Source organism: Hermetia illucens, chromosome 2, assembly GCF_905115235.1.
Source record: "Hermetia illucens chromosome 2, iHerIll2.2.curated.20191125, whole genome shotgun sequence".
In the NCBI taxonomy this organism is placed as follows: domain Eukaryota; kingdom Metazoa; phylum Arthropoda; class Insecta; order Diptera; family Stratiomyidae; genus Hermetia; species Hermetia illucens.
Window position 1 is genome coordinate 152,909,068 of NC_051850.1, and position 18,244 is coordinate 152,927,311.

An 18,244-nucleotide genomic window follows, 5' to 3' on the forward strand; every position below is an offset into this window, starting at 1 on the left:
TATATTGCAAAAAGTGTTTGCAAATTATTCTACCTATTTTGGCATTTAGATGCGATAAACAAGTCACGATTATTGGCAGCTCAAATGTTTACTCAAAGGGCAATCGCGCTTGAAGATAACTCGATGATGACGAAGGCTACAGTCGCAAATAGGAGGTGAACACCATTGACGCTAAATCCTATGGTAAATAAAGATGTGGAGATTTAGGTGTGGTACTGTTTGGACTTAGCTGATGTTGCAAATCTACATCACGCCCATTGTATATGCATTTAACTTATAATTAAAAGCTTTGGAAGGATGACAACAATGACCTTAACGAATTGATTGAACTTCGTAGATTTTATAATGAGATTATGTCGGCTCTCCGTTTTAGTGGTCGGATAAGAATTAAAAGATAAAAGTTTGAACCAGTATTGTCCTTGTTTTTAATTTTGATCTATTCTTTTGTTTTCCAGATGATGCAGTTGTGAGACAGAGGAAGGGAAAATCATATAACGAAGACAGAGGTAAGTTAGTTTTTGATACAGTTCGAGCTACAGCTTATAGTACTACGAAAACAATCATTGCTTGGTCAAAAACTTTCGCATGCCAGTTGCGTCTATTCGCTGGACGCTTTCCGAGTTGACTGTCATTTAAATCCACCAAAACTAGTTTATGTGAATCTAGGTCGATAAACCCCAGTAGGTGAAAACAAATGATCACTCCGTTATGTGATACCAAGGCAAGGTGAAACTACCTAAAAAACCAAAGTCCTCAGTCTGAAATTCAGTTAGATTATGAGCAGGAAAACACTAGTTTCAAGTAGGCAGGCTATATTTATGCCACTGCACTGTTCACAAGTACCATTCAGGCTCGTTCCTGTGCATAATCAAATACTTTTGTGAATCTAAGAATATCTTTTAACGGCAGAAAGCATATACATAGTATAGCCATAAGTTCTGTCAGTCAAAGTAATAAACCAAATCAATCGAAAAGTACACAATTAGAAAAGGGAAACATAGAGCTATACAGGCCCAAAGTCTATGAGACCATGCATTGATCATTTCACGCACGGTATGAACGGCCTTCAAACTCTCTAAATTGGTGTAAGTTCGATCGCAAACAGTCTCCTCTAAATTAGCCCAATGGCTGTAGTCCAAAGAATTCAAATCTGGGTTGCCTGAGGCCCATTCATCCGCGGTTATGATGTCTGGAACATGTGCCGCTAACCACTGCTGAATTATCTTGGCTTGGTAAGCGGGGGGCGAGTCCTGCTGGATGCAATACGGCTTTCCAGCGAACAGAGATTCACTCAATGGCTCAACTACATCCTCTAACATCTTTTCGTACACGCTCGCATTGGTTTTGACGCTCGCAGAAATGAATATCAGTTACGCCGTGATATGAGACGCCCCCACCATAGCATGACAGAAGTCGGATGGTGACGATGTTGGACTCGCGGAGAATTTTCTTTGGCTTCATAACAATTGTGAGCATATACTCGATCATTTTGTCGGTTGAATTTTTCCTTGATGGTAAAATGTTTTCATCAGAATAGAGTTCGCCGTATTTCCTTCAGTTTTGGCGTTAACATATGGCTAACGCACCGCCAGTACGCACTGAGGCCGAGATCTTCTCGTAAAATACGACTCATACTTCGAGTTGAAACGCCCATTTTCGTCGACATTCGTTTCTGCTCGCGGAGAGGATTGCGCACAGCATGCACGACATTCAGGCGACGTACAGAACCTAGGCGCCTCTCCCGCGCCCTGTCAACCACATCAGCTATTTCGTGGTATCGAACTAATGTTCTAGAAACGAATCGTTCGTTTGCCGGCAGCTTTTTTAACAAATTATGAATCTTTTTTGGCGTATTCCCGCATTGGTACAACGCAATTATCGCAATTTTTTTTCGTAGTTAGCGAACTTCGTTCACGGGCTACTGACCTTCGAAACCTATAAGTCTGACGGAGGTACTCTTTGTGCGCAGTGTTTCCAGTTTTAGCGGCCTAACATTTCTCGCTATTCGCATCAACTGACAGAACTTATGGCTATACGGCGGGGCCTACATGACCCTTCCTTAGAAAGGATCATTCCGGGGAATCTTCAAGGTATCACCATCATTAACGACGCAGCAACTGGTATCCGGTCTAGGCCTGCCTTAATAAGTTAATAATGAACTCCAGACATCCCGGTTTTGCGCCGAGGTCCACCAATTCGAGATCCATAAAAGCTATCTGACATCCTGACCTATGTCATCGCTTTATCTCAGGCTGGGTCCGTCTCGTGTTCTTTTTCTACCATAGATATTGCCCTTATAGACTTTCCGGGCTGGATCATCCTCTTCCATACGGATTCAACCTATTGAGTCGGATTTTATCAACAACCAGACAAACATGGTATCCCTCATGGATTTCATCGTCATATAGACCACGGAATCGTCATGTAAGGGGCCAAAAGTTCTTGGGAGGATTCTTCTTACGACTGCGACCAAGAGTTCGCAATTTTTCTTGCTAAGAACCAAGGTCTCCGAGGAATTCACGAAGACTGGCAAGATCATTGTCTTCCACAGTTATAGCTTTGACCCTATGATGAGACGTTTCGAGCGGAACTGTTTTTGTAAGCTGAAATAGGCTCTATTGGCTGCCAACAACCGTGCGCGGATTTCATCGTTGTAGCTGTTATCGGTTGTGATTATCGACCCTAGATAGGAGAAATTATCAACCGTCTCAAAGTTGTAGTTTCCTTTCTTTATTCTTCCCGTTTAAGCAGTGCGGTTTTGATGCGGATTTGACGTCGGATACCAGTCGACTCAGCTGTGAATGAGTACCTGAGTCAAATCAGGGTAATAATCTCGGGCGAGCGCAATGCTAACCACATTGCCTCCTTCAATGTACTGTAGTGTACCGTTACGGTCTTGAATGAAGTGCTCTAACACACTTCAAGGCCCAGATCCAATATGGATTGTTGCGCCAACGATTATTATTATTATTATTATTATTATTAAGAAAAGTAGTACAACTGACGTCCATATCCCAACAGTTTTACCACCGCTTGCCACACAGAAAAAATCGGTCTGTTCCTGAATTGCTAGAGGGAAGTCTCTTTGGTATAGGCCAATGACATTCTGGGCATATGGGGCTATCCTCCCTAGCAAGATAGCGGAGGATATCTTATAAAGCTGGTGCTGGTGACACCTCTATAATTGCTGCACAGCGTGATATCTTCCTTCTATGTATGGGACAGATGATGCCTCTTTGCCAGTCGTCAGGCATTGATTCGCTGTCCCACACCTTACGCCTAGTTAGTTTAGTTTACTGCGGGGCCATTGTTATGCCCATTGTACAATCCCCGTAGATCGCCTATTGATTGGCTTCGCGCCTACGGCGTTAGCAGGCTTTAGCGAATCTGAGAACATTCTCCAGAGGCAAAGAGTGTGCAGATTCTTCTTTGAAGAAAACCTTGCCAAGGTGTCTTCGTCTGAGATCTGCGGAGGCCTGACAGCTGCATAAAAAATGCAAGGCAGGGCACCCCAATCTTTTCCATATGGCAGTTTAGGGTGCAGTGTCCCGTTAAAAGCCCTACTAGCGTTTTCATGCCCATTTCTTATGTGGCAACAAAAATGCCGCTCTAGGGTCCCCAGGCTCTTTCAGTGGGATTTTCACCTGCCAACAAGAGTTCAAATTTCTCCAGTCGGCTGCGTGAATCCTTGCATTTCACCCTTCAGAGTAGACTTGAGAGTGGATGGCCGGATACCAATACCGGCCCCGCCATTGTGGATCCAAACCCTCGGCGAGGGAGTCTGTCAGTCTCCTCATTACCAGTGATATTAGAGTGCCCCGGCACCCATAGCAGGAATGTTTCGTTTAGTCGGCCAAGATTCAGCAGTACCTGATGACAACTCCACACCAAATGACCTGATATGTCGTTGCTGTTTAGTGTTTAGTGCCGCCCGACTGTGGGAACAGATTTGAATGGTGCGACGCTTCCATTTTGTCCCAGATATTCTTCTGCTGCCATATGGCATATATCTCCGCCTGGAATATGGTCGTCATTTTTCCGAGGGGTCGAGCCAGTTCTATAATCGGATTCCCGGAGAACATTCCTGCGCCCGTTCCGCCCCCCATGGCGGACCCGTCGGTGAAGATTCTTAAGTCTGTAATCTCAAAAAACTCATGGTCATTTCTTGACCATTCTTCTCTTTCGGTGATTACGACAGTGTATGTCTTTTCAAAGACGAATTCTCAAACCATATAATCGGCGGGCATCAGAGCTAAGTTGATGAACGGCTTGGTGTAATTGATAGCCTAGAGATTTAGCCAATTCGGCTGTAATTCCACCGGCTCCTGGCGACTTATGATTTTTAAGTCGATGAATTACACGGACAGTCTCTTCTATACTTGGTGGTTGCAGTGTTTGTCCGTCGTTTTCAGTTGGCGGGACCTCCAACTCGCCGATATTTTGGTTGTTGAGCTGCTCATCAAAGTACTCAAGCCATCGCTCCAATATGCCCATTCTGTCGGAAATCAGATTTCCCTCTTTGCCTCGGCAGAAGGATCATCGAGGTGTATAAGGCTCCATCCTGCTGACTTGTTGGTAAAACTTGCGCGCCTGGTGCGGTTGCTCCCTGTATTTTTCGAGTGCACAGACCTGTTCTCCCAGGCTTCTTTTTTCTGTCTGTTAAGTCGTTTCTCCGTTCGCTGGAGTTCATGATAAGTCTCCGCGCATGTCCACGCTCTTTGAGAATACAACAGTTCTCGGTATGGAGCATTCTTCCGTTCCGTTGCTAGCTTACACTCATCGTCGAAGCTGGCCCAAATTATATCCCATTGAGAGTAATAGTATGTGACGGAATATACCTACAGATTACTTTGTAAGGACATTTTCCTATCCGCCATGCAAGCACAGCCGCTCTACTTCTCCTAGCGTAGAACTGACTAAACGTCCTAATTAAATGTTAACTAGCGATTTTCCAAGCATAGACCTAGGGTCAATAGCCAACCTGAAATAAGTGAGTACCATGTTAGCGAGGAGCTTTATTGAACAGAATATCTATCGTGACCATTACCCTATCTAGATAGAGGTAAATGATAAATTGGAAGAAGGGACCGTGAAGGCTTTTGAAGTGGACACGTTTTTCAAAACTGTGTGCCCTACCGAAATGTCTATAAAATACATAATGGAAATTGTCAAGTCTGACCCTGTAAGTATGGTTTCGATTGTCCAGAGACCAAAAATTTCGCAAAAACCGTTTGAAACTATTTGAATTACCATCAACGAATTGTTAGTGAATCGCTAGAAAACCGAACCTACCAACAGAAACTGTGGCCAAGTCAGAATTAGCAGCCAGGAAGTTTCAGTTGTGTATTGGGTGGGATTGGCATGGAATCATCTACACGAGCTGGGAAGATCGTCTGTAACAAGTTTTGGATAAACGAGGCTTTGTAATCCAGATTTCCAAAAATATTATTTGCCTAATAACGAAAGTGGAAATTCCAGGAGATTTGCCATTATATCACCTTATCTGGCTGCAAGATACTATGGGGGAAATCCCAAATTAAAAGCATGTTCACTGAAATAGTTGCTTTTGGGCTAGGACTGGACGAGAATTACTTCTCTAAGTGACTTTTCTGGTACAAAGCGGACAGTGGATCCAGCTGGGATATCTCAACGCTCCGTGTGGAAAATGGCATATAATGAGCGCTCTTATCCTAAAAGAGGCTATGATTGCTGGCTTCGTAATTAGCTGATGATGATTTCCAGCACAGTATACACGACAGATACATAAGTCTACTCAAAAGAGAAAGCAAGGAGAATGAAGGTCTACTTGGCAAGAACTTGTTCCACTTAGAGGATAGTATTGCAGAGCATGATCAAAGTGAAGTATTGAGCAAACAGCAATCACGAAACATCAAGACCTGGAATATCTTCACCAAAAAGTGGCATTTCACTACGATACGCGCCATAGTGTTATAAACTATCGGTCATCTGAAAAATAGCAAGTAAATGTACTTACTACGAGTAGCTCGCAGAGCCACAGATAATGAGAACATTTGTTGCACTGGAAAATATGAATAATATTCTATGATGAGTTCAGACCAATGGAATGGGTGAGACAAAGTCGTATAATCACTAGCGGCGCCATTAGGATGAGTCCCAGAAGGGGTGGTGAACGCACAAACTCATCACTATTATGAGAAAGTAAATTGAATGGAGTCACAACCAACTACAATATTATATATTGCTTCTCATAAGATGTGGAGCCTGCTATAGACAGTACTCGCAACTAGGAAAGAGGATGGACGAGAAAGAGGCCGCCCAAAGTATATAAAATTATAATAAAAACTTCCCGTCTTTCCGTGAAATGATATAGCAACTCAAAAAACCTCAATCATTTTTACATTTACTTTTAATAATAATATTTCACGCTTTCAACTACAAATGCTTGTATGGCACGTGTCGAAAACGCTAAAATTCCACTTAGTAAAAATAACTAAATCCAGAGTTATGTAAGTTAAAATAAAGAATCCAGGATTCCATTCAGGCACCTCATTATAGCAATGCATACCTTCTTTATTCAGAAACAACTTTTAAATTTGCATATTTCCCATATTAAACAAATTTTGTCGGCAGCTAATCTATTTTACAGAAAAACATATCAAATCAATTAAAATACACGGATATTTATCTATCTACCCATTATACTTATCCATTCTTTCACAAGATGAAAGATTGGATCAAAAACGTTTGGCGAATTTAAATTTCATAATCAAATTCCATCAAAATTACTATACTTCTTACAAAAAAATTAATACTTTCAACAATTCATTCATCAGACATATATTGCTATCTATCAATCTTCGGATTATCCAAAAGTAAAGATCTTGTTATATGTATACTCGTGAGTATGAAGAATCGTTTTAAGTGTGATATTATGGTGTCTCATTAGTAAATAGACAATGGAAGGAAAGTGTACCTTCAAGCTATGAATTAATCGGTTAATGGCTTTTTAGATTCGCCTGAAGTATTCTTAAGTTTCTTTGAAGAATATTTATTAAATATTTGTTTAAAAATCCCTCTCGAAATGGATGCTTAATCCTATTCAACGTTTGGAAATGCTTTTAAAACATAATAGGGTTCTTCAAACATGTTGATGAAATCATACTTCTAAAAGACACATAAATTACAACATAATCACGCTATTCCAGCCAATGAAACTACAATTATAAGAAAAAAATACTTGTTGTTAAGAAGTATCTTATTTCAATGCCTCGGTATTGGGACTCTCCAAATCCGGAAATTTCATTCACTGCCACTCATTCTATCGCAAATGTACATTCCCAGCCAAACTTGTAACAAGGTTGATTCTTATTTACTTTTTCTGTCCGCAGTAATTACAGGAAACCAAACAAGTCACTGAATCGGTTTGAATTGATAAGTGATAGCGAATCTTATTCCGCTTTTTGAGTTTCTTCACCAACCTTTTACTATCTTTTTTCGCCCACAATTACATGAACGTATGGAATTAATGCAACTCGGATGCTTCTCAAACAAACGAAATATCTTTTCTCCATCTTCATTCAGTTCTCCTTCTAACCTTCTAATTAAAAACTAATTGACTTCCTCTAGAAATATAGTAATTTGGTAATAAATCTTTATTAGGGAAGTAGTAATGATTTTTTCCACCTGAAAGTGCGTTTCGATACCACTCAGTAAACACTAATTATAGGCTCCATCGTTGCATTCTCCAATCGTAAATCATGAATTCAGTGACAGTCAGATCGAAAGCTGTCGAGTTCGTTCCGTAACTCTATTAAATATACTATCTGATGAAAAAATCTTATATGTACGTATTTTATCTAGTCTCATAATCGTGAGAATATCTGGCAATAATGGATAAATCACTATAATGATAGTGTATGCGGGAGTTTCGAATGAAGCAAGGTCAAAAGTTTTAATAAACAATCAATCCCACAAATATATTTATCAATTTTGAGACGCTACTAATTATATAAATGAGTTTAAATGCTGCATTTACTCCCTTAATTAATGCTAAATTTCAATTTCCACTTTAGTTATTTTCCTGGTGGAAGGCAAGTTGATGAGTTCCAGGCAAACCTTGAATGATTTTAATTATATAGATGGAAAATTGCTAAATATTACTGTGAGCAAAAAGTAGAAGATTAGAAGTCAACTGAACTTATGCCCTTTTCTTGTGAATAGCAATATGCTGATGCGCTGTCTGTGAATGAACATGTACTCCGCAAAGGCGTCACCGTCTCTTTTTAGCATTGATAATATTTTTTATCTGATTTGTAATGAGGGTGTGCGTAAATGATGGGCCTGCAATAGTCAGATAACACAAAGATGAACACAAACATTTATGACGAACTGATATTCAAAGACGGCGCAAGCGGGAGGATGACACTCAAATTATTCGGCCACCTCACAATACGAAAAATAAGAGTGTGAGAATCCTCCAAAAAGGAGTAAACACAAGCTATAGTGTTGAGCCAATGAAATACTTGCTCATTATGATTTAAAAGGCAGTTTTTGCCCAACTCGTCGTATCTCAATAAATTATCTTCATGTGCATGTCTTTATGAACGCATCAAAGCCCTCTAATCATATACTTTCCATATCTTTCATTGTAAGTATGAATCCAAGCAACACGAATCAGAACTAGAATTAGTTTTCCCCGAAGATGCTATCGGCATGCAGATATTCTTTTAAATTCACGTCGTGTCAGTTATGCCGCATATATATATGTATTTATTTTTATTCTTTTTCGGATGCTACCTTGAAAAGAAGACAGAGACATGGGGCGATTACTTGTCGCAATGATATTTTCTTATGGTCACATTTCTTCCGAGAATGTTATGAATTTTAAGGCAAATTACGATCTACAATATTGTCTTAATGTATGTATAAAAAAAAAGTGGTCTTACAAGCACTTCTCAGAGTCAAGAAATAATCATCCTCGTCTAGGGTTTACATATGTTCCTTGCCTTAACATTTTCTCCACCGTGAACTAGAGCCAGTTGATCACCGTGGATCGCGACTCGATCGATTGCAGAATGTTCCTCCCGCCCGTCTAGTTGACCTTAGTGGAAGCAATAGCGTAACTACAATCCAAGTTAACCATCTGTCTAAAAAGTTGAGGACCGATGGAATAAAAAAATTGTAGAATTAAGCTTAAAGGAAAAACAAATATTTAAAAAGGTAAATTTAACTTATTGAGAAATGTGGCGAGAAGTAAAGGACTAGGAATTTTATATAAAGGAGAACCAAAGAAACCGTAGGAGAAGAAGGGGATGGAGACAACTAAATGTACCTTCTAAGTGACATTGGAGGAGTCCAAAAGAAGAGGTGGGGTTCTCTGTGGAGGATGACATACGTCACAATGTCGTAAACTATTCCTTATGCCCAATATATTACATCACGTGTAGTATCTTTAGATTAAGTTCTAGGTTCAGAGCCATAGCGTAGCATACCCTCAATACTTTGTTGTTGATATCTATTGTTGTGGTAGTAAATAACTACTGTTTCATAACACAACGCTTTAGTAGTGAATCGTGTTAGGATTCCCATGAGCATCGTGTTCGATGGGAAAATCCAAAAACGAGATCCGAATGGTGGTTTGATACGCTGAATGCTGACTTGAAAGCCTCCCGACTTTTTTCCACTTTTTTCTGGGCAGATTACTGCCATTGCCAGAATTGAGCGATTTAAATGTCTCGAGGGGCAGGTTACTGCCATTACCAGAACTCAGCAATTTAAATAACTCGAGCCAATGCTATCCGCTAATAGAGAACTGCATAATGAAATTGCTTCACGCATTAACGCAACCTGGATGAAGTGGCATTCCACAACTCTATAGTACTGAGTGTTTGCCGACTATAAAAGACAATGAACGGCGTCTTGCGGTAACGGGGACGAAGATGTTGCATTGCACTGGTGGCGTGACACGCTTTGATCACGTTTGAATGAGAATATCCGCGAATGCACCGATCATGGAAAAACTGCAAGAGAGGTGGCTTCGATTGTTCACGTAATTTGCATTAACGAGAATTCACTTACCAAGATTGGTCTGAACATCGATAGTAAGCGACCCCGCTTGTGAACGGGACAAAGGCTAAAGAAAAGAAAAAGATGTGAGGAGCGACGAGTGCACGACAGCTCCGTGTCACATAACTAAAAATTGCCCTCTATTTTTTAGAAAGCGATTTAAATAAATCATTTGATGGAAACCCCTGTATTGATAATAGTCAACCTCACACGCTTCACACTCTGAGTTTAATATTATTAGCAAATGCCGAGAATGTAACCTACATTAAATATAAAAAGGCTGGGGAGAATTAGATTCTTTTTGAATGGAATTTTAATATTTGACTCGAAGGTGAATAATAATAATAATAATAATTTGTATGGCTTAGGATGCTGTTAATTAGCACGAAATTGATAAGTTCCAACTTCTTTAACTTTGACACTAGTAGTTGGATTTTCATGGGACTTGGCATGTGTATGCACGAGGCTGTCCTCTACATCGTTGCAAAATTTAGTACATCTAGGATGAACTTAAAGGGAGTTTTTTAGTAAATTTTTAATAATTGATAATATACTATTAGTAAATTTATTTGAGCAGATACCGGAATGGGACATCTCTCAAAGATTAGCTCTCACTTAAGTGTTTTTCATAAAACCTTAAAAAGGACTTCAGATAAGTAGATTCTTCATAAATGCTACGTTAATATTTCACGCGAGTGTCAATTGTTCCGGTTAATTATGACGTCAGCATCTGATTTGCATGGCTTTGGAAGCAGTAAATTCACGCGAAATTACTAAGTTTGAACTGCTATAACTTTGGTGTTAATGGCCAGATTTTCACGAAATTTAGTAAGTATATAGGAAATATTATCCTCTATGCGAGTACAAAATTCGGAAGTCCTAGGATGAATTTAAGGGGGCTTTCAATCAATTTCTAAAAAGTGCTAATATACTATTAGTAAGTTTATTGGAGCAGATATCGAAATGGGACATATTTCGAGGCCTAGATTTCATCTAGGCGCACCACCCTGATTTTTTTCGGATTTTTAGGTTGAGTAGTTTACGAAAATGGGTCCTGTCTCACTTTAAGTGCGTACATTTTAACTCCTTACTCACGTACTTTGCAATTCATACCAAAACTAATGGCAGTTTCGGAAAGTACAAATTGAGACCTTTCATTTAATACCCTACCCTAAACTTTGAATTACCCCTTTGCATGTTTGGGGAGCCTTCCTTTAAACTCCACTTAAATTTATGCCACTCGCTGTATGCGTGGGATTTCATAGTTCCCATCTGTCCACCAAATTTCGTTCGGATCGGTTTAGCTGTTTTGGAGACAAATGCATGTTACAGACAGACAGACATTGAATCGATTTTAATAAGGTTTTGTTTTACACAAAACCTTGAAAAGGTAAATTTAACTTATTGAGAAATCTGACGAGAAGTAAAGGACTAGGAATTTTATATAAAGGAGACCCAAAAAATACTACACCGTAGGAGAAGAAGTGGATGGAGGCAACTAAATGTACCTTCTAAGTGACATGGGAGGAGTCCAAAAGAAGAGGTGGGGCTCTCTGTGGAGGATGACATACGAACATCACAATATCGTAAACTATTCCTTATGCCCAATATATTGCATCACGAATTCTTCTTTGCCATGTTTTTCAATGCATTTATTAATTGTATAGTATCTTAAATTAAGTTTTAGATTCAGAGCTATAGCGTAGCACACCCTCAATACTTTATTGTTGTTATCTATTGTTCTGATATTAAATAACTACCGCAAGAGAACTCCTTGTTTCATGACACAACGCTTTGGTAGTGGATCATGTTAGGATTGCCAATGGGCATCGTAATCGATGGGGAAATCCAAAAACGAGATCCGAATGATGGCTTCATACGCTAAATGGTGACTTAAACCCTCTCGGCTTTTCCCCGACCAAGCCTATTATCGAAAAAAATGGCGAGTTCGATCTAAGCTAGCCAGCGAGAATCAAATCGTGGGTACTATTAATACTTTTTGTATCTTCAAATTCATATTCTTCATGGGCAAATCTAAGGGTAAAAACAATCAATCGATTTAAAGCTACTGAAATGTGCATTTGGAAAAACAAATAGCTCGTAGACTTAAAAGGAATAATTTTGGTTTTTCTAAAAAACAGCTAGTGCAAATAAGCCGGCTTGAATGCATGGCATGTATGATATAATATGGCATCAAAGTCCCCATCCGTATTTCAAAGATTACTTAAAGCTAAGCAAAAAAAAATGGCTGATATTACCGAAGACATTCGGTTCCTAAAACTTTGCCTACATCACAAAATTACCCCTAAAAGCAATAGGATAAAAATCATTAATAATAACTGGGATATGCAGGCCAAAGTGAAAACTTGGGAATGCGACCTAATGAAGGAAAAAATAAAGAAATTATACACTAAACTTAATAAAAACAAAAACCCTCCAAGCATATGCAACACATTTAAAATCAGCTAAGGAATTGACAGTAAAAGGGGCATCATCAACTGTCAACTTTGCTAAAATAGCCATAGCCCAAGAATATGAGAAAGTCTGGAAAAGAAATATCCACGACAAAAAACTAACGTCGCTCCGCAACCTACTACCGACATCACCTCTGCAGAACGCGAAGCCTATCGCGAAGATACCGAATTATGTAATTAATATATCTACAATCAAATTCACAGTAGAGGAACTAAAACTACTGAATAAAGGCTTAAGCTATACCATCGCATCACCCCCACCCGAAGAGACTACTATAGTGGACATAGAAGCCAAAATCAAGCACTTGGAAACCGTGACCAAATACAACATACATCGCCAAGTGGAAAAATTATAGAGACTAACCAAACGACTGGGACTACCCCACTCCGAGAGCTAAACATGATTAAACATTTCAACAAAAGAGATGCCTACTACCTAAAAGCTGACAAAGGCAACGCAATAGTAATCAGGAATAAAAGAGATTACGATGAACTAGTATTCGAAAAGCTAAGATCGGGAAACTTCTTCGAATCAAGGAACGATCCACTTCCGGAATCCATTAGAAGGTGTGCAGAAAAATGTAAACCCGTCACTTCCGCGAATTCGATGCCAACCAAAAATTCACAAACCAGGCAATGAAATGAGCGAGATTATTGCCGACTCCAACTCACCCACATACAACATTGCAAAATGGGTAATTAAAGAAATCAACAAACTAGGAAACATTTATAGCGAAGCAACAGTGAAGAATTCCAACGAAGTGATCAATAAACGGCGAAGTAATAGTATCGTACGACATAACGGCACTATTCCCTAGTATTCCGATAAAGGAAGCTATTGCGAACCTAGAAAATTGGCTAGTCTCCTTGGACACAATACACGAAAGGGGAAAAAAGGCCAAACTACTGAAGAAGCTGGCGTCTATAAGCATGACAGAAAATTACTTCACCTTCAGGGGCGCTTATACAAAATAACTAAGGGAACAGCCATGGGTAACCCGCTTCCACCTCTGATAAGTGAGATATCTATGACCAACCTTGAGAAGAAAATGTCCAGATATCTGAATGGTTAGAGCACAAGGCTGTTGTACGGAAGGTCGCGGTTCAAATCTCACTGGAAGACACAACAGGCGTGAAAGCTTCTTCATAGAAAGAGAAACGCAGGAAACCCCCCTTAACACGGACCCAGGCAAGGCACATTCCCCACTTTTGAAACGAATCGCAAGATAAGATAAGACAGGTGTAAATACAACAACGTATTGGCTTTTTCTTTCATAACCCACTGATGAAGGTAGCAAGTTGCTACTAAAACATTTAAGAACAATAAATCGTTCACAAACTTAAAACGAATAATTTTGATTTTTTTTAAGATTCCTTTGTAAAAACTTCAAACATCCCACTGTTGCGCCGAAGTCCACCAATTGAAAATTCCTAAAAACTGTTTGGTTTCCTCCCATCAGATCTTGTCCTTAGAGACTTTCCGTTTCCGTGGTAAATTCTAGATGGAAATCTACACTACTTAATTGTCGGCAGAAGACTGTCTGCAGTTGTAACGACAGGATTCCGCCACACGAAATATTTCTAACAGACAGAGTTAGCCCCCCGGTACGAGGCTGCCCCAGATACTGTTGAAACTTGACCAAAGCAATGGAACGTCACTGACACTGTGGAGGCTGATAGATTGGTTGGCCAAGCATTTGGTATAAAAAATATGAATCCCGGTTGACCGGAGAACATCTTCATGAAAAAAACCAAACCCTCCAGAGAGGCATTTTTATTGTCCCTTAAGATGGGGGACACGAAAGCCCCGACAGCGATTTTAACGGGACATTGCTCACTAACTACTTTGTGGGAAGAATCGATATGGTAGTTTCGACTATACGTATCCCCCCCCAAGAGGGGGAGATGGATCTGCATTACATATGCGACTTTCCGGCCTCTTCAGACGCAGCAATATTTTCTTCAACAAAGAATCTGCGCACTTTTTGCTCGAGAAGGCCCTTTCGAATTCTCAAAAGCCTGCAATCGCCGTAGGGAAAACGCCGAATAGACGAGTTTAGAGGCTAGTGCAATGACCTTTGTGAAAGATATGAGTGCTTTAAGCTACAAATACCCTCAATCTTCTAACATCACCTATTCTAGCGCGTAAATATATTTGCCAAGAATTTAGGAAATGCTTATGTGCTCTAATCCAGCTACCTTTTTGTGGGCTTTAATTGGTAAGATAGGTTACCTCGTGTTGATTGAAGTGCTAGAGCGCCAGCCTCTCAACGTCGTTGCTGCAAGTTGAAATCCCCCCCCCCCCCCAATGTTTATGGTCACCTTTGTGGCTGTCTCATTACCGTGCGCTTATCACTTACGCAGCATCAAATATTATGAAAATGAAACTGGAGCGCAGTCTTAACGGAGATATAAGCGCTAAGTTTTTCCCAAGATTCCTCCAAATTTCAGAAATTTTCCGGGCACCCAGACTCCCCAACCTAAATACCATTTTGAAGCTCAGACCCTCTACCAATAGTAGTGATCACGAATTAAGCTCTTTTTTGCGAAATTCTCAATATTAACGGAAAGATAAGCCTTTCAAGTTTTTCCCAAGATTCCTCCAAATTTCAGAAATTTTCCTGGCACCCAAGCCCCCCAACCTACATACCATTTTGAAGCTCAGACCCTCTGCCAATAGTAGTGATCACGAATTAAGCTCCTTTTTGCGAAATTCTCAATATTAACGGAGAACGGCTGAACGGCAAAGGCAGCAGCATTGCAATCCTGGCCAGTTTTCCTAGGTAAAAAACATTGAAGCTGTATAAACTCCATGTTGGTCAAAGCGAAATTCATATTGGACATAGATAAATAAACACTAACCTCGGGCCTATCCAAGAAGACTTGATATCAAAATCAACACAATTTTACGTCAGGCGTCATCAATATGCAAATTTTGTCAAAGGCAATTCAAGCCAGATCCATATTTTCTTTGTCACATCGACCATAGAACGGGCTCTCCAAAACTCATATTACTGCTTGGATATGCCAGCGGGTTGCTCGATAAACAGCAGCAATTTATTTTATATTAGCTTCTTCAATTTGTTTCTCGCGGTGTTTAAAAGATGTAGTAGTACTGGTTAAGGTTTTAACAGACAAATCAAATGACTGACCACAAAACCCTAGGATTAACACTTAACAATAAGCGCTATACGGTCCTAGGTAACCTTAGTTTGAAGTGTACAACTTTTCGCAAGCCTCTAACCTTTCTGGATGAACTGAAGGATTTAAAAACCTCAGCCGCATTATGATACGAAATATGTAACTTCAAAAATGTACCGGTAATAGGTTTCTTTGTGATGAATAGCCTAAATCATTGGACCAGAATAAAGATCGAATGTAAACGCTCGAGTCCTGTGGAGTAAAAGTTCATGTACCTCAAAGTCATGGTTCATTATGCCTAGGACAGGATATACATCAGGCCATGCTTATTTTAGGATATATTATATTAGTACGCATCTTATCGGAATTAACAATATTTAAAGTGTAACAAATATGAACGACAGGTTTGATCTTCCATATGATGAGCAACTTAACTTTTTGAGAGTACATTGTCAACCCTACGTTTAGTCATGACATGTGCTAAGTCATTAATATAGCCTTTTCCGTATTGCAAACTTTAGTTCACTAAACAAATCAACGTTCTAATGTATATCAGCTCTCTCCAGCGCCTGCACATACAAAGATTCTAGACCACCACCAGCAAGGAAGGTGCCTCAAACCCCGCACTCGAAAAATTCCTTCTCATCGAAATATTGTAAGGACCGCTCCCATAGAACTCTCGCACATTCATTTACAAATTTATAACTGCATCAGAGGCTTAAAGCGTTAAACTGGTGCAATCTATTGTTATTATTACTAAAATTTGCGGGATATTGACAGTGAGTAACTCATCGTTAAGTTCAAACAATGTCACAACAGACTGGTGAAGTTGACACCTATTCAACTACTGAAGAATCCGACTCTTCAAAAGGTGATGTAATACGAGTAATTGCTTTCGGGATTGTTAACATAATTCATTGAATGTCTCTCAACTTATGTTTGTTGTGGAGCTACACCATATAAGGTCAGTACTCATAATTGACACCTAAACTTATTTTCAAAAAAGTGTTAAGCAACATAAATGGATGCAATCATGCAATTAATTTTTTTCGCGGCAATGATTTTGTGAGTATGAAAAGAAACTCAGCGTTACATTTTTGGTATCCTTTTAAAAATTGCGGTCAATTTCTTCACTAATCTGTTAGTTTTTTTATCTTCCTAAAATCTACCATTTTAGATTATTGTCTCTCAGGGAGTACTTTCTTATGTAGCAATAGTATTCATATCTAACTTCGCACTAAATCCATTTCGCAATAATTAATTCATCTAAATCTTGTATTCGATATTCTTTCATAAACCCTTTTGAATTAAAGACAATACAAACATGTGAATATGCTTTTGATGTACTTTATTGCGATTGCTTCATTTAAGATATACATAGAAGTTAAAATCACGATGCCACGATGTTTGATTGACAATCTATCAAAAATTGCTGACAACCTTGACGTGATGCGATGATCCATTTCGGTTTAATACTACTACCGAGCCTAATTCATATTTTCTAAAACAGGTGACCAGCACGTACATATGTAGTAGATCTGTATCTTTTGCAGAAACATCTGTGTTACTTCTTAAGGGTACTTGAAGGGATAATGAAATGAAATTTTATCTTCGTCAATTTATTAGTTCTCATGCTCATGGTCAGTTGTATGTTCTGTTCTCTTCAATTTGTTTATTTGCCTAATACTTCAATATACTCCTAAGTATCTAATTAACAACTTATCATAAACAGAAAACTGCTATGAAAATTTACAGCCATCTTCGCTATACATAGCTGTATCTTAATAAAATATAATATAATCTACCATTTTCAGTTCTATAATGTTAGGGTCTCCTTAAAAATAGGCAGTTCACATAACACATTGTTGATATTAGTTAGCTGTAGGAGGCCTTGTTGGTAATGCAACATATGTATAGTATGTGGCTAGTCACTGTTGCGCACAAATTATAGATGTTGCGTGCTTTTGCAATAGGCGTATGACTGATAGCTCTTCATTTTATCCGCAGTTAGATGTTGCTGTCATATTCCGATCATTTAGGTAGATACCTTGGACTTGATCTGAATTAATTGCGCAAGCTAAATTGAATTGTACCACAATAGATTTCGCATTTTCAATGATACGCGAATTTGTTGGTTTAATGCGTTTTTCTAAAGATCGCAACATGTGTTGGTTTTGCATAAACAACCTACATACATTACTAATTGACAGATTGATGTGGAATAAATTTTCTAGAGAATTCGAACAATTAATTCAATAACAGTAGATGTGGAGGCATTGTTACGTTGATGGTATGTAATAGAACAATAAAAAGGTAATATACAATCGAAGCCATTTTTCGCCCAATAAATATACAATTATAGACCATCAGCCTCGAAGAAACTGAACATTAATTAGCCTCCTTTGCTTTAACAGATCTGCATTTCACCCCAATATTTTCTCATGCTTTACAATAAAGGTCTCTCTACGGTGGTTAAGTATTAAGGATTATCTCGAACCAACTAATAATAAAGATAGGATTTTGGGATAGGGGAAAAGTTTATTAGATTTTATGTTTTCAAAGTCATAATTAGTGAATCCAAC

General features: G+C 39.0%; 1 protein-coding gene across 1 annotated transcript in view; it reads left to right on the forward strand.

Moving 5' to 3' along the window:
- The window catches only part of LOC119648843 (mucin-5AC), a 303,326-nt gene that overhangs the window by 227,551 nt on the left and 57,531 nt on the right, over positions 1-18,244 (forward strand). Inside the window, exon 4 of the mRNA XM_038050718.1 lies at positions 456-506. Coding sequence (XP_037906646.1) covers positions 456-506 — 51 coding nt within the window. The remainder of the gene's footprint in view (positions 1-455; positions 507-18,244) is intronic.